The sequence below is a fragment of the Narcine bancroftii genome, chromosome 1 (assembly GCF_036971445.1).
Source record: "Narcine bancroftii isolate sNarBan1 chromosome 1, sNarBan1.hap1, whole genome shotgun sequence".
In the NCBI taxonomy this organism is placed as follows: Eukaryota; Metazoa; Chordata; class Chondrichthyes; order Torpediniformes; family Narcinidae; genus Narcine; species Narcine bancroftii.
Window position 1 is genome coordinate 469,650,735 of NC_091469.1, and position 26,551 is coordinate 469,677,285.

At 41.8% G+C, this 26,551-nt stretch overlaps 1 protein-coding gene across 1 annotated transcript in view; it reads left to right on the forward strand.

The window, feature by feature from the left end:
• Positions 1–26,551, forward strand: part of ptprn2 (protein tyrosine phosphatase receptor type N2) — a 1,138,884-nt gene that overhangs the window by 452,193 nt on the left and 660,140 nt on the right. Inside the window, exon 8 of the mRNA XM_069914734.1 lies at positions 2,541–2,581. Within this exon, the coding sequence (XP_069770835.1) occupies positions 2,541–2,581 (41 nt within the window). The remainder of the gene's footprint in view (positions 1–2,540; positions 2,582–26,551) is intronic.

Sequence of the window (26,551 nt, forward strand, 5' to 3'; positions counted from 1 at the left end):
CAGGCACCCTTGAGGATGGCTGAGAAGTCCTCTATGTGTGGGACTGGAAACCTGTCAGGAATGCTGACGTCATTTAATCTCCTGTAGTCGCCGCAGGGTCCCAAGCTGCTGTTGGCCTTCGGTACCATGTCTAGTGGCAAGGACCATGGGCTGTCTGATCTGCAGACAATGTCCAGCTCTTCCATGTGAGCAAACTCATCCTTGGCAAGCTTGAGCTTGTAGGCCTGAGAGGAAATGGGCGGTCCCTTGGTCAAAATATGTTGCTGTACTCCATGGAGCGGCTGAATGGTTGACAACGTAGAAATACCTGGTGGCCTCTGAGGAGATTTGCTTGATTTGGAACTGGGCCTCCGCCTGGCTGAACCAAGTGCAGGGCCGGTTGGTCCAAAACGTGAGTAGCTTGAATGCTACGGCGCCAATTGCTCTGGGATCCATGTAGTAAGAGTCTTCAGAATGTGGAGACTCATTGGGGGGGGTCATCCATTGTAATGTGCGGGACGCGAGCGAAGGAACAGCCTGGAGACAAAGACTGTGAACTCTCAGGTTGCAAGATGAATGTTTATTTAAACTTGGCGCGCTTGCTTTTCAACTGTACAGTCGGACCGCGCAAACGCCTTGCCACTTGCGTCACGCTGATGCAAACACGCACACTAACTTTCATCATGGAGCGGAAGAGATGGGAACGTGTTGCCATCTCTGCCATGATTGCCCCGCCGACCGCGAGCAACAAGCGGAGCCGGTTCATCGCAGCAAATTTGTGTGTTGCCATAGTACCATGTTAATGTTCTTTCCCAGTCTACCATAGAAAACTCATGCTATGTTACTTTGTTCATTTTTAAGAGCCTGGTTTCAATGTGAATTAAATCACTTTAAAGTTGCATGGTCATAGAATTTTACAATGCTGAAACAGGCCTTTCACCCCAACTTGTCTTTGTCGACTAAATTGCCTACCATGTTAGTTTCATTAACCTGTGTTTGGCCCACGTCCATTTAAACCTTACCTGTTCATGTGCCCATCTAAATGTCTTCACAATGTTGCAATTATCTATGTCTCTACTACTTACATTTTGATCACAGTTCCTGAAAAGCTCCTTAACAGACAGATTTCCAAATAGATTTTAAAAATCCATAATCCTGTGGTCTCACATACTGATTTAGAAAAGAATATTTCTATCCATTCATAACCATGAGATAGCCATATCATATTGAAACTGACAGATAACAACCATTTATCTGCTGAAGAACAGTACCATTATTTTCCTGGGTCAATGGATTTTTTTATTTGAGGAAGCTTGTAAATTGTCTGAAACAATATTTAATGTCAACATCCCCTTGAACACAGAACTGCAATTGGAATAGGGTGCACAACCCACAAGTCTATTGTTCAGCAAACAAAGTCATTAATTTGTAAGGACTAGAGGAAGGAGAAACTGCATCAAAGGACATTTACTCCTGAAAGTAGAGCAAGTGGAAGATAGATACATAGAAATTTCGTATTTAAAAAATCATTCATACTCAATTCCCACCACGTGTTCAACAAGGGAACCGCTTTTCTGCGGTTTTGTCAGGATACACAGTTAAATTTAAATTTAAACCTACAGCATGGTAACAGGCCCTTTTGGCCCTCGAGCCCATGACGCCCAATTACATCCAATTGACCCACAACTTGGAACGTTTTGAAGGGTGTGAGAAAACCTGAGCACCCAGAGCACCGACATGGGGAGAACATACAAGCTCCTTACAGACAGCAACAGATTCAAACCCTGGTCGGTGGCCCTGTAACAGCGGGGCGCCAACTACTACACTTGCCGTTCTCATGATAAAATTCCATTGTAAAGCTACAAGGCATGACTCATTTTTTCTGTTTTCAGTGCCTGCCCCACTCACGATCTAGAAGTGCACTGCTAAAGCTTGGATTTGCTCTTCCTTATGTCCTAAGTTCTATTGAGAAGAGAAGCAGCTGAGTTTGTCATTCAATTGGATTTCTGGGTAGACAGATGAGGGGCTGCAGATGCTGGAATCTGGAGCATAAAACAACCTGCTGGTAGAAAGTGTGCCACTCAGCATCAATGGGAGAATCAGGATGGTCAATGTTTCAGGTTGAAACATCAAGAGTTTGCAGCTTTCATCTTGCCTGGGGGGTGGTCCTGGTTTTGGAGATGTGTACTTTGGTGTGTGTGTCAGGTTCTCTTTGCAATTTTGAATTATGTCACCCCCTCTTACCTCACAGCGTCTCCACCTTCCTCCCCACCACTCTTAATCTTCCCCTGATCTAACTACAGTGAAGCAGTCTGGTCGATGTATAGCAATCTGTGCAATTGGTGACGAATGGAATGAAACATGAGGAATGCCAGCACTTTTTGGTTTACTACCATGCCAGTTAATGTGCTAGTTATTTCGAAGTTCACAAAAGGCATGTGAGGTGGAGAGGGTATAAAAGAAAAGGTAGAGGAGCTGCAGGATTTGAATATTCTTTAATTTAATGACAATTGATTTATAAATAAAATTTCTAAAATGAGTGCTCTTATTTCTATTTATAGGAAAACAAGGTGATGACATGAATGGAAGGATCGCCATGCAGGTTAGTAGAATGTTATTATAAGAATACTAACCTATTTTGTAAAGCAGATGTACATTGAAATACAAATTTTGAAGACCTTAAAGATGGTTGGATTTTTTTACAGATTTTAATGAAATACTCAAAATGAATTTATATAAGGAACTAATACTGTATCTAATGGTAAATTGCCATTGAACAAAGTATTGGTTGGGAAGTGAATGGACATTCCAACCTACATTATTTCCTTATTTATTTCTTCAAAATTGCTTGTTATATCTGCCTAGAAGTCAAGTCAAGTTTATTGTCATTTGATTGCACAAGTACAACCCAATGAAATAGTGTTCTCCAGTCCTTGGTGCAAAACACGCAAACACACAAGCAGACATAACACACATACAAACAATAAATATGCAGGACAAGTATTCATAAATATAAATAAATACATACTGTTTCATGAATATGAGAGTAAATATCTAACCCACTGGGTCCCATATCCTCTCCCCCAATTAGAAGGGGGTTAATTTGGGTTAGTCACATATAGAGTTAAGTTAAAATTTAATTCTATTTTCATGTTTACTTCCACAGTTACTGCCTGGCCCACTATGTTTTTTCCAGAGTTTGGTTTTCTGGATTCCAGCATCTGCATTTTCTGATTTTTGCTCCAATCTTCCTAGATAAAATATACCAATTATGGAATCTGATAAGAGAGGGAAGTGATGAGTGGAACCAGACAAGGGAGGGAGAGTGGGCAGATGGGAACAGTTGGGAGAGGGGAATAAGGGAACCCAGTGGGTTGAGTGTGTGATAGGCAGATGGAATGAAGTGGGAGTGGGGATAGGAATTGGGAAACAGGCTGTTTGGATATGGGTGAGAGGACCTGGATGGGTCAGAAGAGAGAAGGACAGAGGGGGTGTGGGGAACCTGAGGAGAATTCAATGTTCGTACTGTTATGAGCCAAAAGGACCCTAAAACCCAGCAGCAACAGACATTCACCAAGATGAGTGGTTTTTAAAACAAAAGTTATTTTTTAACATGAAAATAGAATCAAACTTTAACTTAACTCTATACGTGACTAACCCAAATTAACCCCCTTCTAATTCTAAGCGCATGTGTATGTAAAATGTGTGTAAATTTAAGAAAAGTTCTTTGGTTCACAGTTCAATCTCACTTCTCCTTCTTCCAAGTTCTCTGGATACAGGCAATTCTTATACTGTGCACAGAATTCAATATGTATAAAGTTCACCAGGCTTTGATGCTTGAAAGGTAAATGTTTACCGCTCAGGAAGGTTCTTGTAGGATTTGCAAAGAGAGATTTGTTGTTCCAGGATTTCCACAACTGAGGTACCACCATTAGTCACCTCAAGGTCTCACTGATTAAACTTTCCCCACCAGGGTTTTCCAGATGATAACTTCTTTCTTCAAGCTACCACAGAGTTCCATTCCTCTTATTCCAAGAGAAACATCATACAGATAGCACTTCCAGCCATCCACTGCTTTTGGAACTTTTCATCAGTTTCAACCAGTTCTTCCTGGCTTGCACTGTTCAATTGCTTTTCAGTGTCACACACACACAAACTGAGAGGACTTCTCTTCTCTCCCCCTCTCTCTCTCCAACTAACTGAGACTGCCAGAAAGCCCCATGTGACTCACTTGCAAAACCCCCACCTTCTTCAGCAAACAACCCGAGTTCTTTCTTTTGCTCAAGCTGTTGTCAGATAAACAAAACCCAGGAGTGACCTTCCTGTAAGCACCCTGCAGAAAGGTACTTGTAGCTATCCTGGCTCATAACAATGATCATTCATTTTATGATGTTAGTTCGTTAACACCTACTTGTGAAAGTGCATAACATTCTCCAGAGATCTTCAATATTTCTTCAGTCTTAAATAAGATCTGTTTTAAAATGTGTGCATGTATGTAACCTACTCTAAATCTTACAAATTCCCCAAAATATTATATCATTACAGTTCCATGAGGTTGTGGATGATCCAACTGGAATCTGAGGTGTTGTTCCTCTAATTTGTGTTTGGCCTCACCCTGGGTGGGGGGGGGGGAACACGTCAATGACAGCATAAAATAAACACACAAGTCAAACTCCCCCCACCTTTTTATTCAGCGTCTGCCTGATTTTAACCTTTCTTGCTGAAGGGTTCAGACCCAAAACATCGAGTGACTTTACTGGGTGACCTGCTGAGTTTCTCTGCCACTTTTGTGCAAGTCAAGCAGTCGGGTGTGAGGCAGGGTCTTGACCTGAAATGTTGACTGTCTCTTCACCTCCACAGATGCTGCTTGATTTGCTGAGTTCCACCAGCAGTTTATTTATGCTCCAGGTTCCAGCATCTGCAGTCTCTCGTGTCAACACAAGTAGATGGAGGCAGAGGAGGCTTGCAGTTTTAAATTTTAAATGTAGACATCTTCTTCTTCTTTGGCTTGGCTTCGCGGACGAAGATTTATGGAGGGGGTAAAAGTCCACGTCAGCTGCAGGCTCGTTTGTGGCTGACAAGTCCGATGCGGGACAGGCAGACACGATTGCAGCGGAAAATTGGTGGGTTGGGGTTAGGTTTTTCCTCCTTTGTCTTTTGCCAGTGAGGTGGGCTCTGCGGTCATAAAAGGCCATTTCGGCCCATGAGTCTTTGCCGCCCAATTTACACCCAATTAACCTACAGCCCTGGTACATTTCGAACTGTGGGAGGAAACCAGTGCCCCTGTGGAAAGCCATGCAGACACGGGGAGAACGTACCAACTCCTTACAGATAACGTGGCCCTTCAGCCCATTGAGCCCATGATGACCATCAATCACCCTTTACCCAAAATCCCATTTCTTCTTCTCCCAGCATCAACTGCTCCCTCCATTTCCAGCACTCACCTTCACACTGGGGGCATTGTAGAAGTTAAGAAAGGCTCTACCAGCAGAACAGGAACCTTTACATGTGTACCTAGAAGTATTGCAGAGCTTTCAAAAGTGGATGTTAAGTGTTCCTTGAATATACTCATGCTCTTAGTTTCCAACCTGATGGCATTAACATCCACTTCTCCAACTTCCATTGACCCTCTCTCCTCTTTCTGTATCCCTCTGTCTTCCAGCTCCACACCTCCCTTCCATTCCCAACTCTCTTTTATCCCTCTGCCCTCTTCCCTATCACTTCTCAGCTTTTCTCTCTTTCACCCGTATCCATCTAATATCCCTGAACCTCTGCTCCTCTCCCTTCCTCCCTCCTCTCCTCTCCCTTCCTCCCTCCTCTCCTCTCCTTTCCTCTCCTCTCCTTTCCTCTTCTCCTCCCCCTCCCCATCCTTTTTATTCTGGAGTCTGCCTGATTTTTCCCTTATTCCTGATCCAGGCCCAGAAAGTCAGTTACCCTTTGCTTCTTATGCATACTCTGTGAGCTCCTGAGTTTCTCCAGCATATTTATGTATTGAATTTGACCCCAGCAGCTGCAGATTTTCCTGTTTAAATGCCCTGGAAACTTCCTGACTGATGTGGTCTTTGCACATTAAAGCTGTCTTCCCATGCATTGTACAGTCTGTACAGGTTTCTCTGTGCATCTGGGAGAACTCTTCCAATCCTTTCCCATGAAATCGACAATGAAAGAGCCCTTGGAGGCACAGTAAACTGAAGGTGCTGGAATCTAGAGCAAAAATCAAACTACTGGAGGAATTCAGCAGGTCCTAAAGCAGGATTTTGACCATTTTCCTCCATGAATGTTGCCTGACCTGTTGAGTTCCTCCAACAGTTTGTTATTTGCCCAGTGAAACAGTGTTTAAGTGCATCATGATGTGACCCTTGGTCACATAAAATGCAATCCCTCCTTACATGCGATACTCCAGAAGCAGGTAGCTTTACTCAAGGGAGGCTGTTGGTCCTGCCCTGCAACCAATACATTTCATGATTTATTTTAGAGCTTTTTAAAATGCCATTGGGGAATTTTACAGTGCTAATCTAACATGTGAAAAATGGCAAAAAGACACTTCTAGGCAAGTTTCTTCTTATCTGCCCTTATCAAATCCAATAGGATTTTGTACACCTTTATCAAAACTGTCCTAAGGGGAACAGCTTTTCCAGCTCAATTTGAGAAAACTTCTTCAATTACCTTTTTTTTAAATTTTTTATCATTTTATTTGCCATAAAACCACTTAACAAACATATCACACTATTTTAAATTTCATATATAAAAAAAGGAAAAAAAAGAAAGAAAAACTACCTCTAAATCCCCCTCCTCCAACCTTCTACAAACTAAAAATGAAGAAAAAAAAAGAAAATGGACAAAAAAACCATAACAGGAACACTTCACTTTCTAATACTTTTCATGGAGAACGTTTGAGATTCATGTAAATTTTAATAGCAACAATTTGTAAATATGGGATCCATATTTCAAAAAATATATGATATTTATATCTTCAATTGTAAGTAATTTACTCAAGTGGAATACAACTCCGAACTTCTACATGTCTTCCAAGTTACAGCAATACATTTTCTAGCTATTGCCAAAGCAATTTGAACAAATTTTACTTGATACATATTAAGTTTTAATTTAGGTTTAATTCCTCTAATATCTCCCAGTAAAAATAACATTGGATCCTGTGGGAATCTTATTCCAGTTATTCATTCTAATAAATTACCCATTTCAAGTCAAAAAGGTTTAATTGTGGAACACTGTCAGGTCAAATGCAAAAGAGTACCAACTTCTTGTCCACATCTAAAACATAAATCTGAATAAATATAAATGAAATTATGCAACTTTTGTGGTGTTCAATATAACTGATGAATAAAATTATATTGAACTAACTGATATTTTACATTTATTGTACTTTTCATACTCTACATATCTGAATACATCGACATTCATCTATTTGTTTATTTAACTCTACTTCCCATTTATGTCTTGATTTGTGAACTCCCTTTTTTTAAGTCTTCTTTTGTAATAATTTATACATCTCTGAAATAAATCTCTTTACATTCCTATTACTTAATAATATTTCTACCTCTGTCTCTCGTGGCAATACTAAATCTTGACCAAAAATTTCAGAAAGAAATCTCTTAATTTGACAATAACAAAATTTTGTATTTACAATATGTTATATTTTTACTTTGCTCTACTAAAAATAATAAATTTCCCAGCTTCAAAACTATCTTTAATTTTCTTAATACCACAACTTTTCCAAATTTTAAAAAATGTATTTTCCATAGAAAATGGAATAAGTCTATTTTGAAACAAAGTTCTCCAATCTCTATCAATTTTATTCCAAAGTCCAGTTACATATTTCATCATGGGTGTTTCTTTATTTGCTATTAACAATCTTACATTCCATTTATAAATAAAGTGTTGTGGATCAGTTTCTCCTATTTTATCCAATTCATTATTTAACTCATACATTACATTAATAAATCTCAACTGTGCTGCTTTATAATAATGCATAAAATTGGGGATCTGGAAATCTCCTAAATCATATTTCCATGTCAATTTCTCCAAAGAAACCCTAGCCACTTTTCCTTTTCTAAAAATGTTCTAACACAAACATTTAATTCCTTTAAAAAAAATTGAGGAATTGAAATTGGAATTGATTGGAATAAATAATTTGAGGAAAAACATTAATCTTAACACAATTTACTGTACTGTACCCATTAAAGTAATAGATAACATATTCCAAATCTTTTTAAATTTTCTTTAATAAAATAAATAATTTAATTTAAATATTTTTGTCAAATCTGATTGCACACAAATACCTACATATTTTATTCCAAGATCTCGCCATCTAGATTCAATAACTTCCTTACATTTCTGATAATCCCTATTAACTAAAGACATAATCTCACTCTCTCCCAATTTATATCCCAATATATATCCATATTCTTTTAAGTTGTTGCAAAGAATTTAAAGGATCTGTTAAATAAATCAAAACATCATCTGCAAATAAATTTATTTTATATATTTCTTGTTTTACCTTAATACCCACAATCTTTGAATCTCATTGTATTAAGTCAGCTAATGGTTCTATTGATAAAACAAGTAAAGTTGATGACAATGGACAACCTTATCTACTTGACCTCATTAAATCAAACATGTTGAAATCTGTCCATTTGTCACTATTTTTGCAATAGGGTTTTTTTATATAATTATAACCCAATCTATAAAAATCAAACCCAATTTACATTTCTCTTAAAACTTTAAAGAGGAAATCTCATTTTAATCTGTTAAATGCCATTTCAGCATCCAAAGTAACTGCCACCCCTCAGGCCTCCCCTTTTTTGAACCAGGCTTATTAAATTAAGAAGCCTCATTACATTATCTGCAGACTTCTGACCTTTAATAAAACCAATTTGATCCTTTTCTATTAATTTTGGTACAAATTTTGTCTATCTATTTGCTATTCTTTTAGCTAATATTTTATAATCAACATATAATAATGAAATTGGTCTACATGACAGTGGTTTCATTGGATCTCTATATTTTTCAGAATTACTGTAATAATTGCCATTAAAAAGGATTCTGGCAAAGAATGTACCTTCATAGCATAATTTAACAGCCATAAATGGAGGTATTAAAAGATCTTTAAATTTCTTATAAAATTCTACAGGAAATTCATCTTCTCCTGGTGATTTATTATTTTGCATTTAACTCATTACCTAACTAATTTCCCTTACTGTAAATACTACATTCAAATATTTATGTTCCCCATCATTCAGACTAGGTAAAGTAATTTGAGATAAAAACCTATCAATCTTATTTTCATCATGTACTGATTCTGAATGATATAATCCAGAATAAAATTCCCTCAATACATCATTTATATATTGTGGTTTATATATGATAGTCCCTGAGATTTCTTTAACTGTATTAATGACTCTAGATGTCTGTTCAGCTTTCAATTGCCATGCTATAAACCTTCATGAGCTCTTTCTCCTAATTCATAATATCTGTTTAGTTCTTTGAATTAATTTTTCTGTTCTATAAGTCTGGATAGTATTATATTTATTTTTTTAATTAATTAATTGTTTTTTTCTTCAGAAGGATTATTTTGTAGATCTTTTTCTAATTTTCCTATGTCCTATTCTAATTCATTTGTCTCTATTATATATTCCATTTTTAATTTTAGCTGATTAACTTATTATTTGACCCTTTTTCACACATCCCAAATAATGCATTTATTATATATTGAATAAAAATTAACTTCTAAAAATAATTGAATTTTCTTTTTTATAAAATCACAAAAATCTACTCTTTTTTAATAATGCAATATTAAACCTCCATCTATAGGGTATATTTCCATCCTCTAAAGTTGAACATATCAATAAAAGTGGTGAATTATCAGAAAGTATTCTTGCTTTTTACTCAACTTTAGTAATCCTTCCTTGCAACTGTGCTGATAATTTAAAAATCTATTCTCAAATAAAAATCATGTTTTTGAGAATATAAAGAACAATCTCTCTAGGATTTAACTTTCACCAAATATCGACTAAATTTAATTGCTTCATAAAACTTAATATAACCTTCTCCGCTTTAGTTCTTATTACTGTTTTAGTTGATTAATCCAATAATGGATCAAGACAATAATTAATATCTCCTCCTGTTAAAACCTTTTCCTGCACTTCCACTAAGAGTAAAAAAGTATTCTTTATAAAGTTTTCCTTATTTCCATTTGGTGCATAAATATTCATAAATGTCTGCATTTCAGAATAAATCTGACAATTAATCAAAATGTATCTCCCCACAGGATCTATTGTAGTATCAAACATTTTTACTGGTAATGATTTTTTAATTAATATAGCCACCCGTCTTGCTTTAGCATTAAACGATGAAGCGATAACTGGGCCAACCAAATCCCGTTTTAATTTAGAATGTTCTTTTTCCGTCAAATGAGTTTCTTGTAAAAATGCAATATCAACCTACATCTTTATCATATAACTTAATATTATTTTCCTATTAATTTTACTATTTATCCCATTAACATTAAAGCTAAAACAATATTTTTATCATCCATTATCCCAAATGAAAATCTCTTCCAATCCCATTCTCCAACGTCTCTTTATCAACTCAAACCAACTCCTGTGTGCATCTCTGTCCTTTAAAAAGAAAATAGAAAACGAATTTTAAAAAAAGAAAAATCCAGTAAAAAACAAACAAGAAAATTAATACTTAAAAAACTATTTTAAAAATCACCAAAAAAGTGCTGAATAAAAATATAACAGCACTATCTCTCTCCACCATGCGGGTCATGGCAGCTGCCACGATATGGAACATAATGGTTTGGGCAAGCAAGGAAGAACATCCAACCCCCCAAGAGGAAAAATGAATTAATCACACATTAGGAAATAATAAATCGCCCGCCACTTCAAGGAAAACATTAACTTGATCATCATCAATTAAAGATGAGATTCTAGCTCCAAATGAGACTCCTTTTGACAGCTTGCAATCTGCTTCGGCATAACTGCCTTCAGTGTAATTTGGATCCACAGCACCTCTCTTTGAACTTCTCGCTGAGGACTTAATAATTGTTGCTGTTCTTCCTTAATAGTAGGAAGCAATTCTGCAAATCTTTGTGCTTCTATTTTTTTATACTTTATTTATATTTTCACACAAGCTTGTACAGTCATATACCGCATCCTGTCAACGACGGCAATTCACAATAACATGCATTCTTTTTCTTTATGTCTTTATATACAACCCCATGTCTCTACCAATCCCCTCCCTCCACCTATAAACCAAGATGGCTCACTCATACTACAATGACAATAACAAACATTAATGTTGGGGAAAAAAAACAAATAATAAGAGAAAAACAAAGAAATCTTCATCCATAAAGAACTTAGGTCATTCATTCACCAAAAACACCTTCATTGTAGCTGGATATCTACAAGTAAACTTACAGCCTTTCTTCTAAAGTATCGCCTTTACTGGATTGAATTGTTTCCTTCTATCTCCCACTGGTTTACTTAAATTGGCATAAAATAACATTTTATTTCCATCAATAATCATAGGTCCCATGTTCTGCCTTGCTTTCTGAACTGCCAATTTTAAAATGTTCTCTTTGTCTTGATATCGCAAACATTTAATCAATGTACCTCTAGGTGGTTGATTAGTCAGTGGTTTCCTCCGTAAAGCTCTATGACCCCTTTCCAATTCACTTCCATTTGAAACATTCTCTTCTCCCAAAATTCCATGAATGCATTTTTGAAAAAATTCCACATGATTGCCACTTCCTTCAAATTCTTCTTTAATCCAATAATCTTAACATTATTCCGTCTACTTTGATTTTTCAACATATCCATCTTATCCATTATTTCTTTCCTCTGTTTTTCCTAGAGCATATCCAAATTTTCATTTCTTTCAATTCTAAAATTATGAATATCCATATAATTTTTAACTCTCTGCAGATCCAAATCAACTCTTTGAACTGTTGCTTTAACATCCTTCACCTCTGAAGCACATGTCGACATTTTATTTTTAACTTCCTTCATATCAAATCTAACATCTCCAATATCAGCCCTTATAACTTGATATTGACCCATTATTAGTAAGTAAAGATCTTTCATATTTGGTTTTTTTTTCAAAACCCAAAGCCCTGGTATTTCTTCTCCATCTTCTTGTTCATCTTCATCTTGATCTGATTCTTCTTGATCCTCTTCTTCTCTTGATCACCAGCTGTCAAAACTGCAGATACTCCTGACAGCTCTGGCATGTCTGATATATCGGCTTGCAGCTCTTTCACTCCACCAGCACGACTGGGAATAGTGCTATGGAGTGACCATTCCAATGCATAATCTCTTTCTTCAGGCATATGGAACAGAAATAAACCTTTGCGCATGCACATAATGTTAGTGTATTCTTGAGGGGAGATCTGGATCGACCCACTGCCCTCGGGAGGTGGTGCTGGCTTTGGCTGGAAGTAAGCCATCAACGCACGAGCCTGTTGCGGGGGCTTCGAAACTTGAGGCCCAGGCTCCAGCTGTAAGATAGGCTGTTCTTCCTCAGTTTTTTTAGTATCTTTACTTCCAGTTTCCTTCGCTTTTGCTGCTTTCTTTCCTCTGGCTGCCATGTCCAAAAGCTTCTAAGTAAACCCTCGAGAATTTTAATATATTTTAAATTTAAAATTAATTTTAAATTTGGGCTTAATATTTTAATCCCCCAGGAGAGTTGTAATTCCACTTCCTTCCCCTACGCTATTATGCTCTGCCCCTTTCAACATCCTTCCTAGACAGTGAAGCTCATATTCATCCTGAAGGAGCTAGTATTTTATTGTTTTAGTATAATCTCCTCACTTATACATCCTCTCTACAAAGTTAAAGATCTTTATACCTTTTTAAAGGCCTTAGGGACTTGTGCTGCCATTTGAAAAGATTTATACGGCTCCTTTCCCTGCTTGCTCCCATGTTGTTGCTACAATACTTTTCCTTCTGAGTCAGACCCATAGAATCATAGAACATTACAGCACAGAAACAAGCTTCTTTGGCCCATCTAGTCTGTGCCGAACCATTTTTTTTGCTTTGTCCCACTGACCTGCACCCAGTCCATAGCCCTCCATACCTCACCCATCCATGTACCTGTCCAAATTCCTCTTAAATATTAAAACTGAGCCCATATTCATCATTTTAGCTGGAAGCTCGTTCCACAAATCCACCACTCTTTGTGTGAAGAAATTCCCCTAAACTTTTCACCTTTCACTCTTAACTCATCTGGTTATATCTCACCTACTCTTTGCCTATCTGCATTAACTCTGTCTATCCCCCTCATAATTTTAAATACCTCTTCAAATCTCCACTCATTCTTCTGCACTTCAGGGAATAAAGTCCTAATCTGTTTACCCTTTTCCTGTAACTCAGGGCAACATCCGATTTCAGCCTGTCTGCTGTGAACAGTTCCTCCCTACCCCTATGTCCAGTGAGAAACTTTTGCTTGAGTTGCGCAGGACCTTGTACAGGCCTTCATAAGGTCATTGGAGGGGGGTGGGTTGTGGACCGTGGCGGACGAATACAAAGTCTGTGGTTGATATGACTTTGGGGGTGGATGCAGTCCAGCATCCACGGTGCAAGGGTGAGGCAGGGGTGAAAAAGATGTTAACCTGTCCTGTAGGTCTTGTAGCAATGCTTTCCCCTCGGTGCTTGAGTCTTGGGACAGTGGGAAGAATTTGCCTGGCAGGGTTAGCGTGGGGCCGTTCATCAATTCCGCTGAGGATGCCTGTAAGTCCTCTTTAGGTGCCGTTCTGATGCCCAGTAGGACCCAGGGGAGCTCGTCCACCAAATTGGGGCCATTTAAATGGGCCATGAGTTTTGACTTCATGTGGCAGTGGAAACGCACAACGAGTCCGTTGGACTGTGGGTGATAGGCGGTGGTGTGGTGCAGCTTGATGCCCAGGACCGTTGCGAGTTGTGTCCGCAGTGCTGCTGTAAACTGCACCCCTCTGTCAGTGGTTATGTGGGCTGGTACCACAAACCTTGTGATCCAATGTGTGAGCAGTGCCCTGGCGCAGGAATCAGTTGAGGTGTCTTTTAAGGAATGGCTTCCGCCCATCTCATGGCACGGTCTATTACTGTGAAGAGGTACCAGGCGTCTCGGGAGACGGGCAGCGGGCCCACGATGTTGACATGTATATGTTCGAATTGCTTCTTTGGAGGGTCGAACTGGTGGTCCGGGGTCTTGATGTGATGGTGGACTTTGGATGCTTGACACTGGATGCAATTGCGAGCCTTCTGAGCGACTTGTTTTTTCAGGCTGTTCACGTGAATCTCTCCACTACTATGCTGTTCATGGTTTTAATGGACAGATGTCTGAGGTCGTGAACAGCCTTGAAAATTTGGTTCCTCCATTGCTGTGGCACAACCGGATGCAGTGCGACAGTGGAGACATCATACAGAAGTGTGTCAGGGCTGTCCGACAGAGGCCAGTGATGTCTGTGCAGAAGGTCTGTGTTTCCTCATCCTCTTTTTGGGCCTGTGCCATCCGGGAGTAGTCCAGCCCGGGTGATAAGGTCTGGATGGCAGGTTGGGAGAGTGTGTTGGCCACGACATTGTCCTTGCTGGAAAGATGCCAGATGGCGGTGGTGAACTTGGATATATAGGATAGGTGGCATTGTTGCCATGCTGACCAGGGGCCCTTGGCTATGGCAAAGGCATTTACAAGGGGCTTGTGATCCTTGCCTGCCCTCCAGAAAATAACGCAAATGCCTGATAGCCAGGTAAAGTGCTAGGAGCTCCCTGTCAAAGGTGCTTTATTTAAATTCGGGGAGGCGCAGGTGATCGCTAAAAAAGGCCAGTGGCCTCCATTGACCTTCGAAGGATTGCTCATGGACATCCTGATAGCTGTCACCGATGCATCCACAGTGAGTACTGTGGGTACGTCTGAAATGGAGTCGATAACATGGTGAACAGTGGACTCATGATGCGTGCTGCCCTTGGGATGAATCGGTTGTAGAAGTTAACTATCCCTGTGAATTCCTGGAGGCCTTTGAGGGTGTTGGGGTGGGCAAACTGGTGTATGGCTGCAACCTTTTCCGCTGATGGTGCCGCCCCGTTCGCGGTAATAGTGTGACCCAAGAACTGCATGGAGTCTTTTCCGAATTGGCACTTTGCCACATTGACCGTGAGTCCAAATTCCAACAGGCAAGTGAAGAGACTCCAGAGATGGTCCTTGTGCTCCTCGTGCTCCTTGCTTGTGATGATTATGTTATCTAAGTAAATGAACACAAGTCCAATCTCTGCCCACCACGTCCATCAAGTGCTGAAAGGTTTGTGCCATGTTCTTGAGGCAAAAGGCATGTGGAGGAATTCAAAAAGTCCGAATGGGGTGATAATGGTCGTCTTACCAATGTCGTCCAGGTGGACGGGCATTTGATGATAGCCGCACACCAAATCGACTTTGGAGAACACCTTCACACTGTGAAGGTTGGCCATGAAATCCTGTATCTGTGGGACTGGGTAGCGGTCGGGTGTGGTGGAGTCATTAAGGCGGCGGCACTCCCCGCAGGGCCGCCACCCGCCTAAGGACTTGGGGACCATGGGTAGTTGGGACGTCCACGGACTGTCAGACCTGCGAACTATACCCAACTCTTGCATCCGGGAAAATTCCTCTTTGGCCAACTGCAGTTTATCTGGCTTTGGTGTGGAGCGGGGGCCCTTGGGTTGGTATGTGGTGTTGCACCCTGTGCTGTGGCATGTTAGAATTGAATTTTGGCTTGAGGATAGCTAGGAATTCATCCAGGAGGCAGTTGTACTCGTCCTTAGGGGTGCTCACCATGGAGTTCGACAGTTTGAAAGGTCCGGGCATGCACTAGGCTATGTGCCCAAAGGAAATCAGCACCGAGGAGCGATGTGTCCACCGCAGCCAGTGTGAAATTCCACTGGAATATTTTGTTGCTGAGCTGTATTTGCACATTGCGCATGCCGAAGGTTTTGATGGTGTTATTGTTTTCCACCCGGAGCCTCGTGATTGCATTCATGTCTCCAGTGTGGTTGGCAGGATGATGCTGAGTTCAGCACCCATGTTGACCAGGAACCTTTGGCCACTAACCTTGTCGGTGACGTTCAAAAAGCTATTGATGTAGCCAGCCACCATGGCCATTAGCGGCGGCTGCCCTGGCCGTTTTCCGGAAATGAGCAGGGTTGCCTGCATTTTCGTGCCTGTGCTCCCCAGTGATGGTGATAAAAACATCAGTTAGTGTTTGGTTCCTCTGGTGGCTTGCTGGAGCACGGTTGTGCTCGGTTGGGGTGGGGACATGATACCTGGTTCATTGTGGACTAATTTTCACATTTTGTGTGCCACAGGACGTCTGCTCTGGCGACGACCTGATGTTCATCCAAAAAAATTTTCATCCGCCTACACCAACTGGATGTCATTTGGCATCTGCTCCAGGAAAGCCTGCTCAAACATTGTGGCCCTCTGCCAGCACGAGCATTTAATCCATGAGGGCGGATTGTGTGTCTCCTAGGCCGTCTAGGTGCTTGAGCCTGGTGGCGTGCTGTCATCTGGACAAGCCAAAAGTACTTAGGAGGTGCTTTTTGAGAGCTGGGTATTTACGTGTATTAGGTTGTCCACCCTAGCTATATTCTCTTTAACAAGGGAGCTGATGACGTGGTAGAACATTGTCGAGTCAGAGGTCATCTGCCAGAGGTGGAATTGCGCTTCCACACTTGCCTGAACCAAGTACATGGGCGAAGCATCCAGAAGGTTGGTAATTTCATGGCTCATGGCTACTGCGTTGACGGCTGCAGTGTCCATGATGTAGAGTCCAGAATTGTCTGGGCTGGTCGGGGTCACTAAATGTAGTGGTAGCTATGGAGAGGGAGTGAAAGAATGAGACTACACAGAGTTAGCCAGTTTCATTTCCAACAGTTTAATTTGAAAAACTCACGCTGCATCTTTTAAGGCGACCAGCAGGTCCTGCCTCTGCAAGGGTGGTGACATAACAATGCAGCCAAATGCGTGTGCATGGCCCCTCTGACTACCAGAGAAGCAAAACTCGGGCCGCAGCCATGACAAACGCAGAGCTGGTTCGCTTGCATTGCGATGTGCGTCGCCATACTGATCCAATTTACCACATTATCATCCGGATCATTGATATAGAAGACAAACATCAATGGTCCCAGTACCGATCCCTGAGGCACATCACTAGTAACAGGCCTCCAGTCTGATAAGCAATCATCCACCACTTCTCTCTGTCTTTTCCTGTCTAGTCATCGTCAAATCCATTTCACTACTTCACCATGAATACCTAGCGTCTGAAACTTCCTAACTAACCTCCCATGCAAGACCTTGTCAAAGGCCTAACTAAAGTCCAAATAGACAACATCCACAGCTTTCCTTCATCAAATTTCCCGATAACCTCCTCGAAAAACTCTCAAAGAAGGCTCAAGTTCCTTTCTCAAGCCCAAAATTCTGTGCTGGCCTGCCAATTCAACACTAAGAGAGTGCTAAACCACAACCCTAACTGTTCTCCCGAGGATCCCTTGGCATTATTTTGAAATAGAATAAAGGATCACTTCTTGGAATCAACAGCAGTGAGACATTACCCCCAGATCTCTCCCCATCATGGGAATATCATAGAACATAGAACGTAATGTAATGACTGTGTCACAGTGTGAAAATGAAAAACGAGAAAATGATCAGACATAGTTGGGTCGAAGTTCAGTAAAACTTGTTTACAATAGTCACATGCAGCTTTTTAAAACCCCACGCATTCCAAATGATGTCATTACATTGTGAGCTGGTTCGATGAAGCCTCCAGTGAGCCGCTATGCCCCCCGCGCCCCCCCACAACCGGTGATAGGAGGTTAAACCTTTGGTGCTATTACTGTCCACTGCTCTTGGGTGATCATCCGCACCTTCACATTGGGGGTCGTGGCAAGGGCCAAATAAGGTTGAGATAAGCGGGCTTTAGACGGTCAATTGTAAATGTCTCTGGATTCCCCCCACCCCCAATGTCTAGTACACAAGTTGTACAATTGCTTCTTAGCATTCTGAAGGGGCCAACATACAGCCTCTGTAAGGGTAACCCACGTACATCTCTACACACAAACACAAACTCACAGTCTTGGAGTTCCTTTGGGATGAAGGAGGATGTGGGAAATGGGGCCAATTTTCCAAGCCATTCCTGCAGTCTACCTAAGACTTCAGTCAGTGCGACCTCCTGTCCGCATGCTGTGGGCATGAACTCTCAGCTGATGAGGAGTTAAAATCCTCCTTGCGTGCCATTCTTATTCCCAGGAGGAAAAAGGGCAGCTCATCTGCCCAATCAGGTCCCTGGAGGTGGGCCATCAATTCATCCTTTGGAACTGCTCTACCAGGCCTTTTGACTGTGGTGGTGGGCTGTTATGTGGTGGAGCTGCATTCCCAACAGTCGCGACAAAATGTCCCAGAAGTGCCAGTTGATGAAGTAGACAAAGACGATGTGGTCAAACAATAATCATGGCTTTTATTAGCAGAAACTCATGGTACAATAATGAAAGACAATCGATGCATATGCAGTTATACCCAAGGGGAGTGTCCTTAACAGTAAAGATAATGCACAACCAATGTTAGTACAGCAAGGCTCACCAGAGGGGAGACAGGGAGCTTGGCAGACATTCACCACAGTCCCAGAGTGTGGAGGTTAACTGTGGACATCTGTTGAGGTGACTTGTGTGGGTAGGCCAGGCAGAAATAAAACCTCTGGCTCATGAATTGGTCAATGAGTCCATAATAGGAACCTCCTCCAGCCACCTAGTGAATCTGTCGATGACTGTTAACAAGTACCTAGACCCTTGTGACACCGGAAGCAGGCCGATAATGTTGACATGCACGTGGTCAAATCTGCGCTGCGGTGGCTGAAAAGGCTGAAGTGGCATCTTCACGTGCATTTTCAATTTTGCAGATTGACAGTCAGTGCACGACTTTGCCCAGTACGTGACCTGTGTTTTGAGTCCATGCCATACAAACTTGTTGGCTATCAGGTAGACTATCGCTCAAATGGAAGGGTGGGAGAGTCCGTGAATGGCGTAGAAAATCCAACGTCTCCATGCACCTGGAGCGATAGGATGATGCTGACCTGTGGAAAGGAGAGTGGTACCTTGTGGCCGAAATGCTACATCCTTGAGCTGTAGGCTCATGACAGCAGTTCTATAACATATATAACATAACAATTACAGCACGGAAACAGGCCATTAGGCCCTTCTAGTCCGCACCGAACCAAACACCCCTTTCTAGTCCCACCTCCCTGCACAATGCCCATAACCCTCCATCTTCTTCTCATCCATATACCTGTCCAACCTTTTCTTAAATAATACAATTGACTCCGCCGCCACTATTTCTCCCGGAAGATGATTCCACACAGCTACCACTCTCTGAGTAAAGAAGTTCCCCCTCATGTTACCTCTAAACCTCTGCCCCTTAATTCTTAACTCATGTCCTCTTCTTTTAATCTTTCCTCCTCTTAACGGAAATAGTCTATCCACATCCATTCTGTCTATCCCTTTCATAATCTTAAATACTTCTATCAAATCTCCTCTCAACCTTCTACGCTCCAAAGAATAAAGACCCAATCTGTCCAATCTCTCCCCATACTCCAGATGCTTAAACCCAGGCAACATTCTGGGAAACCTTCTCTGCACTCTCTCCACTCTGTTTATATCCTTCCTATAATTAGGCGACCAGAACTGCACACAGAACTCCAAATTAGGCCGCACCAACGTCTTATACAATCTCAACATCACCTCCCAACTCCTATATTCCATGCAATGATTGATAAAGGCCAGCATACTAAAAGCCTTCTTCACCACCCTATTCACGTGAGTTTCTACCTTCAGGGAACGATGTACCGTTACTCCTAAATCTTTCTGCTCTTCTGTATTCCTCAATGCTCTCCCATTTACCACATATGTCCTATTCTGATTCTTCTTACCAAAATGAAGCACCTCACACTTATCAGCATTAAATTCCATCTGCCATTTTTCAGCCCACTTTTCTAAGCAGCCCAAATCCCTCTGCAATCCTTGAAAACCTTCTTCATTATCCACTATTCCACCTATCTTAGTATCGTCTGCATATTTTCTAATCCAATTCACCACCCCATCATCTAGATCATTAATGTATATAACAAACAACAATGGGCCCAATACAGATCCTTGAGGCACACCACTGGTCACCGGCCTCCAACCTGACAGACAATTATCCACTACCACTCTCCGGCCTCTCCCTTTCAGCCAATGTTCAATCCATTTGACTATCTTAAAATTTATACCTAAAGACTGCACCTTCCTAACTAACCTTCCATGTGGTACCTTATCGAAGGCCTTACTGAAGTCCATATAGACAACATCCACTGCGCTACCCTCATCCACATTCCTAGTCACCTCTTCAAAAAATTCAATCAGATTGGTCAAACATGACCTTCCTCCCACAAATCCATGTTGAGTGCTCCTGATCAGACCCTGTTTATCCAGATGTTTATAAGTACTATCTCTAAGAATTTTCTCCATTAATTTACCTACCACAGACGTCAAACTTACAGGCCGATAGTTGCCAGGCTTCCTCCTTGAACCCTTTTTAAATAACGGAACCACATGCGCAATGCGCCAATCCTCCGGCACTATCCCCATATCTAATGACATTTGGAAAATTACCGCCAGAACCTCTGCTATTTCCTCCTTCACTTCTCTCAATGTCCTGGGGAAGATCCCGTCTGGTCCCGGAGACTTATCCACCTTTATATTCTTCAAAAGCCTTAAAACTACACCTTTTGTAATCTCTATATTCCCCATATTTACCCAATTTGCTTTTTTTATCCCACATCTCCCAATATCCTTCTCCTTAGTGAATACTGAAGAAAAGAAACTGTTCAATATCTCCCCCATTTCTCTAGGCTCCACACACAGTTTTCCACTCTGATTTTCTAAGGGACCAATTTTGTCTCTAGCTTTCCTCTTACCATTAACATATTTGTAGAACTTTTTTGGATTAGTTTTCACCCTGCTTGCCATAGTTTTCTCGTACCTTCTTTTAGCTTTCCTAATTCCTCTCTTAAGATTCCTCTTACATTCAATGTATCTTTCAAACATCTCCTTAACTCCATGCTTCTTATATCTAATGTACGCCTCCCTTTTTCTTCGAACTAAGTTTCCAATATTCCTTGAAAACCACGGCTCTCTCAAACCTTTTGCCCCTCCTTTTAACCTAACAGGAACATATAGCTTTTGCACTCTCAAAATCTGATCTTTAAAAGACTTCCATCTCTCTACTACATCCTGCCCATAAAACAAATTGTCCCAATGCACACCCTGCAAGTCCTTTCGCATCTCCTCAAATCTAGCTTTTCCCCAATCAAAAACCTCAAGCCTTGGCCCTGATTTCTCTCTTTCCATAATGACATTGAAGCTGATGGCATTATGATCACTGGACCCGAAGTGCTCACCAACACTAACCTCCGTCACTTGACCCATCCCATTTGCCAACAGTAGATCTAACACTGCTCCTTCTCTGGTCGGCACCTCTACATATTGTTGTAAAAAACTATCTTGCACACATTTCACAAACTCTAACCCATCCATTCCTTTCACAGAATGTGTTTCCCAATCTATATGTGGAAAATTAAAATCTCCCATAATTACAACCCTGTGCTTATCACAAATATCTACTATCTCCCTACAGATTTGCTCCTCTAGGTCTCGGTCCCCTCCGGGTGGTCTATAATACACCCCTACAAGTGTAACCTCTCCTTTCCTACTCCTCAGTTCCACCCAAATAGCCTCCATGGATGTGCCCTCTAATCTATCCTTCCTAGGCACTGCTGTAATATTTTCCCTGACAAGCAATGCAACCCCACCTCCTCTTGCCCCTCCGACTCTATCACACCTAAAACAACGAAACCCAGGGATATTCAGTTGCCAATCACATCTCTCCTGCAACCATGTCTCACTAATTGCTACCACATCATACTTCCAAGTATCAATCCACACCTTCAGCTCATCCACCTTTTTTACAATACTCCTGGCATTAAAATATATGAATTTCAGGGATTTCCCAATTTTTAATCCCTGTTTTCCCTCATCTTTAAGAACAACATTATTTACTTTTCCTGCCAATTGCCCTTCATCTTCTTCCAGAGCATTTCCCTTCTCTATCACCTGCCCATCCATATTCAAATACTTACTACAAACTTTCTTTGTTTGCATTCTAAGCCAGGAGTTTGTCATTCTGAGCTTTGATGAGTGCCATGTCGTCTACATGCAGAGAGAGGGCACATACTGCTTGAACGAAGGAGCGGGACAGGGCATCAGCCACCACATTATTCTTATCGGAGATATATTTAAACCTGGTTGAAAACGCAGATATTGCTGTTGGGCTCACCATGGATCTGATGCCTTCACGAAGGCGAACATTAATGGTTTATGGTCAATAAAAACCGTGAAGTCCCTGCCTTCCAAAAAATAGCAAAAGTGTCTGACCACTAGGTGCAGTGCCATCAGTTCCCTATCAAATATGCTGTATTTCATTTCCGGAGGGTGACCATGCCAACTAAAAAACGCTAGAGGCTTCAATTGTCCGTTGGTGCACTGTTCCAAGACCCCGCCTACTGCCGCATTGAATGAGTCTATCATCAAGGCGGTTGGTGCATTCATTTGTGGATGGACCAGCAATGTTACCTTCGCTAGGGTGACTTTAGTCTGCTGGAATGCTACCATTATCTCCTCTGTCCACTCGAACTCTTTGGCATCACTGGGCATGAGGTCAAAGAGGGGCTTCATAATATGGGCCTGGTCTCAGAGGGTAGAAAACGATGATAGAAATTGAACGTCCCCACAAATTCCTGGAATCCTTTGATGGTATCAGGCCTTGCAAATTTGAGGATAGCTTCCACCTTGCTAGGTAATGGAATGACACCCCGGCTGCTGATCTGATATCCCAAGGACTAGATAGAAGACTGCCCGAATATGCACTTGGCAAAGTTCACAGTTAGCCTAAACTCCTGTGGGTGATGGCAGAGTAAACGCAGATGCTGCAGTTTTGTGGGAGTGGCTGGCGATGAATATGCACGTGCCATGCCCCACTGCATCCATCAGTCGCTGGAATGTTTGTGCAGCACTTTTGAGCCAAAAGGCATTCTCAAAAATTCAAAGAGGCCAAATGGTGTTATAATGGTGGTCTTGGGCACATCCTCCGGATTTACAGTTATGTGGTGGTACCCACGCAACAAGTCAATTTTAGAAAATATCCTGGCCTCATGAAGGATATCTATAAAGTCTTCTTTATGGGGAACAGGGTAGCAGTCTGCAGTAGTAGCTACCGTGACTTTGGGCACCATATGTAGTACTCTTATTTTGCAAGCTGCAAATTGTTGGGTGGCAGGCCTTGAGCTTGAGTATGTAGAGGAGGTTATTGGGTGAGGATGTGGTGTGTGACGCCATGTTTGGGTGTGGTAGTGGAGTACTGGGGAGTGACAGTTTCCGTAAGTTCCACAATAAGTTTGGCGAATTTGTTGTTCAAGTAGTCCAAGGTGTCTAGGTGCGGGGCAGGAAGTTTGACTTTTCCATGCTGGAAAGTCTGGAACATTATGGTGTTCACCAACCAGTGCCCTTTTAAGTCATCATCAGTGAGTGGGCTCTGAGGAAGTCAGCACCCTGCAATGGCTGGGACACAGCAGCAAGAACGAACTTCCACGTGAACTTATTGTCACCAGATTTCAGGGGTATAGTCCGTGTGCCATATGTAGAAATTGAACTGTTATTCACTGCATTGAGTGCCAGATCCATGCTCCTGGTACGGGTGTCAAAGCCCGAAGGAGGAAGGATACTAACCTCTGTGTCCATGTTGACTAGAAATTTGCAATGACTGGCCATGGCATTTTGATGGAAAAGTGCAAGTGGGGTTAGCAGCAGCGAGCTTCAGAACCCCAGCGTTGATGGTAAAAAAACCAGGTGGTTGTCACGGAGTCATGCTTGTCCGGGGGAATGTTCACCCTCATTGCCGGTACTCGTGAAATCTGGGCCTTTGGGTGTGATAAAGCACTAATTTCTGTGGGCCTTACCCCTTGCTGCTTTGCATGCCACAGAATGTCTGCACGGGAGGCCACTGTTCGAGGGTTATCAAAGTCCTTGTCAGCCAACATGAGGCGATGTCTTCTAGCATATGCTCTAAAAACAAGTGCTTGAAGAGCAAGCAAGGCCTATAGTTGTCTGCCAGTGCCAACATGTCGTTCATTAACTGCTGCTTGCAAATGATCCTTATTCTTCCATCCTCTTCATATTCATGTATCCATTTCTTCTTTTCTTTGGCTTGGCTTCGCGGACGAAGATTTATGGAGGGGTAATGTGCACGTCAGCTGCAGGCTCGTTTGTGGCTGACAAGTCCGATGCGGGACAGGCAGACACGGTTGCAGCGGTTGCAAGGGAAAATTGGTTGGTTGGGGTTGGGTGTTGGGTTTTTCCTCCTTTGTCTTTTGTCAGTGAGGTGGGCTCTGCATGCTACTATCATACGTGCTTCTCATTTTAAATGCACATAATTCAATACGTTCCATTTTTACCCTGAGAGAAAGATTCTGACTGCCTGTCTAGCTATGTGCCTTATAATTATGTAATTTTAGACATTTCATTTGGGTCTCCCCCCCCCCCCCACCTTTTAAAGCATCCACCCTCTCAAGTCTTCACTGAATCTTGTACACTATAAATTTTTTGTTTTGCTGCTGGAATTTGATCAGAGCCCCAACACTTGGGCCACTTCCCATTCTGGAATTGGCTCAGAGCTCCCAAAATTGGGCCACTTCCCATTCTGGAATTGGCTCAGAGCCCCAACACTTGGGCCACTTCCGTTCGGGAATTTGCTCAGAGACCCCAAAATTGGGCCACTTTCCATTCTGGAATTTGCTCAGAGCCCCCACATTTGGGCCACTTCCCATTCTGGAATTTGCTCAGAGCCCCCACACTTAGGCCACTTCCCATTCTGGAATTTGATCAGAGCCCCAACACTTGGGCCACTTCCCATTCTGGAATTGGCTCAGAGCTCCCAAAATTGGGCCACTTCCCATTCTGGAATTGGCTCAGAGCCCCAACACTTGGGCCACTTCCGTTCGGGAATTTGCTCAGAGACCCCAAAATTGGGCCACTTTCCATTCTGGAATTTGCTCAGAGCCCCCACATTTGGGCCACTTCCCATTCTGGAATTTGCTCAGAGCCCCCACACTTAGGCCACTTCCCATTCTGGAATTTGCTCAGAGCCCCCACATTTGGGCCACTTCCCATTCTGGAATTTGCTCAGAGCCCCCACACTTGGGCCACTTCCCGTTCTGAGGAGTTAGTGTGGGGGTCAATAACACCACTTTGAAAGAAGTGTTAATTACTCTAAGAATGATAGATCCTTCTCTGCAAGGGATTTTTTTTAATGTAGATGCTTCCTTTTATTACCGTACTGATCACTATTAAAAGGAGATTGTGAGTATTTTTCTCTTTTAAATAAGCTTTCCATCATCTTAATGAACTGATTAAGGTTTTATTGTGTTATTTAAGTGTTATTTAGAAATAGTACTCAGTACAAAAATTAGCTTGTAAAACTTGTATATGCAAGGATGCGAATATCACATTTCCTCATGACTAGGAAGAAGGCCATTGGGTCCATTTGCTAAATGTTATCTCTCAGAGCAATCCCATTTCACCTCATTGCCCTGCAACCAGTCAGGGGTAGGCAACCTTTTAATTTTTAATTTAGACATACAGCACGGTAACAGGCCATTTCGGTCCACGAGTCCGTGCTGCCCAATTAACCTTCACCACCGATACGGACTCGTGGGCCGAAATGGCCAGTTACCATGCTGCCTGTCTAATTTAAAAATTAAAAGGTTGGCCACCCCTTCAAACATGTCAGTCATTTCCACCTTCATTCTCCTTCCACCCATTTAGCAAGGCTATGCATGTTTTATGCAGATAATTAACTGACCAACGATCGTAAGCTTGCAATATGGGAGAAAACCAGAGCTATCGGGGTAACCCATGCAATCACAGGAAGACTGTGCAAACTCCTTACAGAACCATGCAAGATGCTGCAGATGCGAGAATCTGGGGTGATAATTAAGATGTTAGAGAAATCAAATATGCTGAGCACCATTAATGGGAAAAAAGAATGGCCGATGCTTCTCCCAGACCAAAACATAGACAATTGTTTTTCTCCCAGTGATACTGCCTGATCCCCTGAGTTTCTACAGATTGCTTATTATTTTGTAGAGAATCACTTGAGGATCAAACTTGGGTTACTGGGCCTAGGGGCAGCATTATGACCGAATGTGCCATCTCCTAAGTTCAACAGATGCTGAAGTGGCATTTATGGATTGAATGCACCTGGCAAGAGATAGCAAGGAGGATGCTTTACTTGGAGTTATTTGCCTGTATTTGACTTAGTTCTATTTACCTGTATAAGGCCCAAAAATATTTCAACCTTTTCTGTCTGCATACTTGTCTATATTCCTTTAAACATTACAATTATGTCTGCCTCTACCACTTTCTCTGATAGATCGTTCCATATACCCACCACCGTCTGTGTGAAAAAA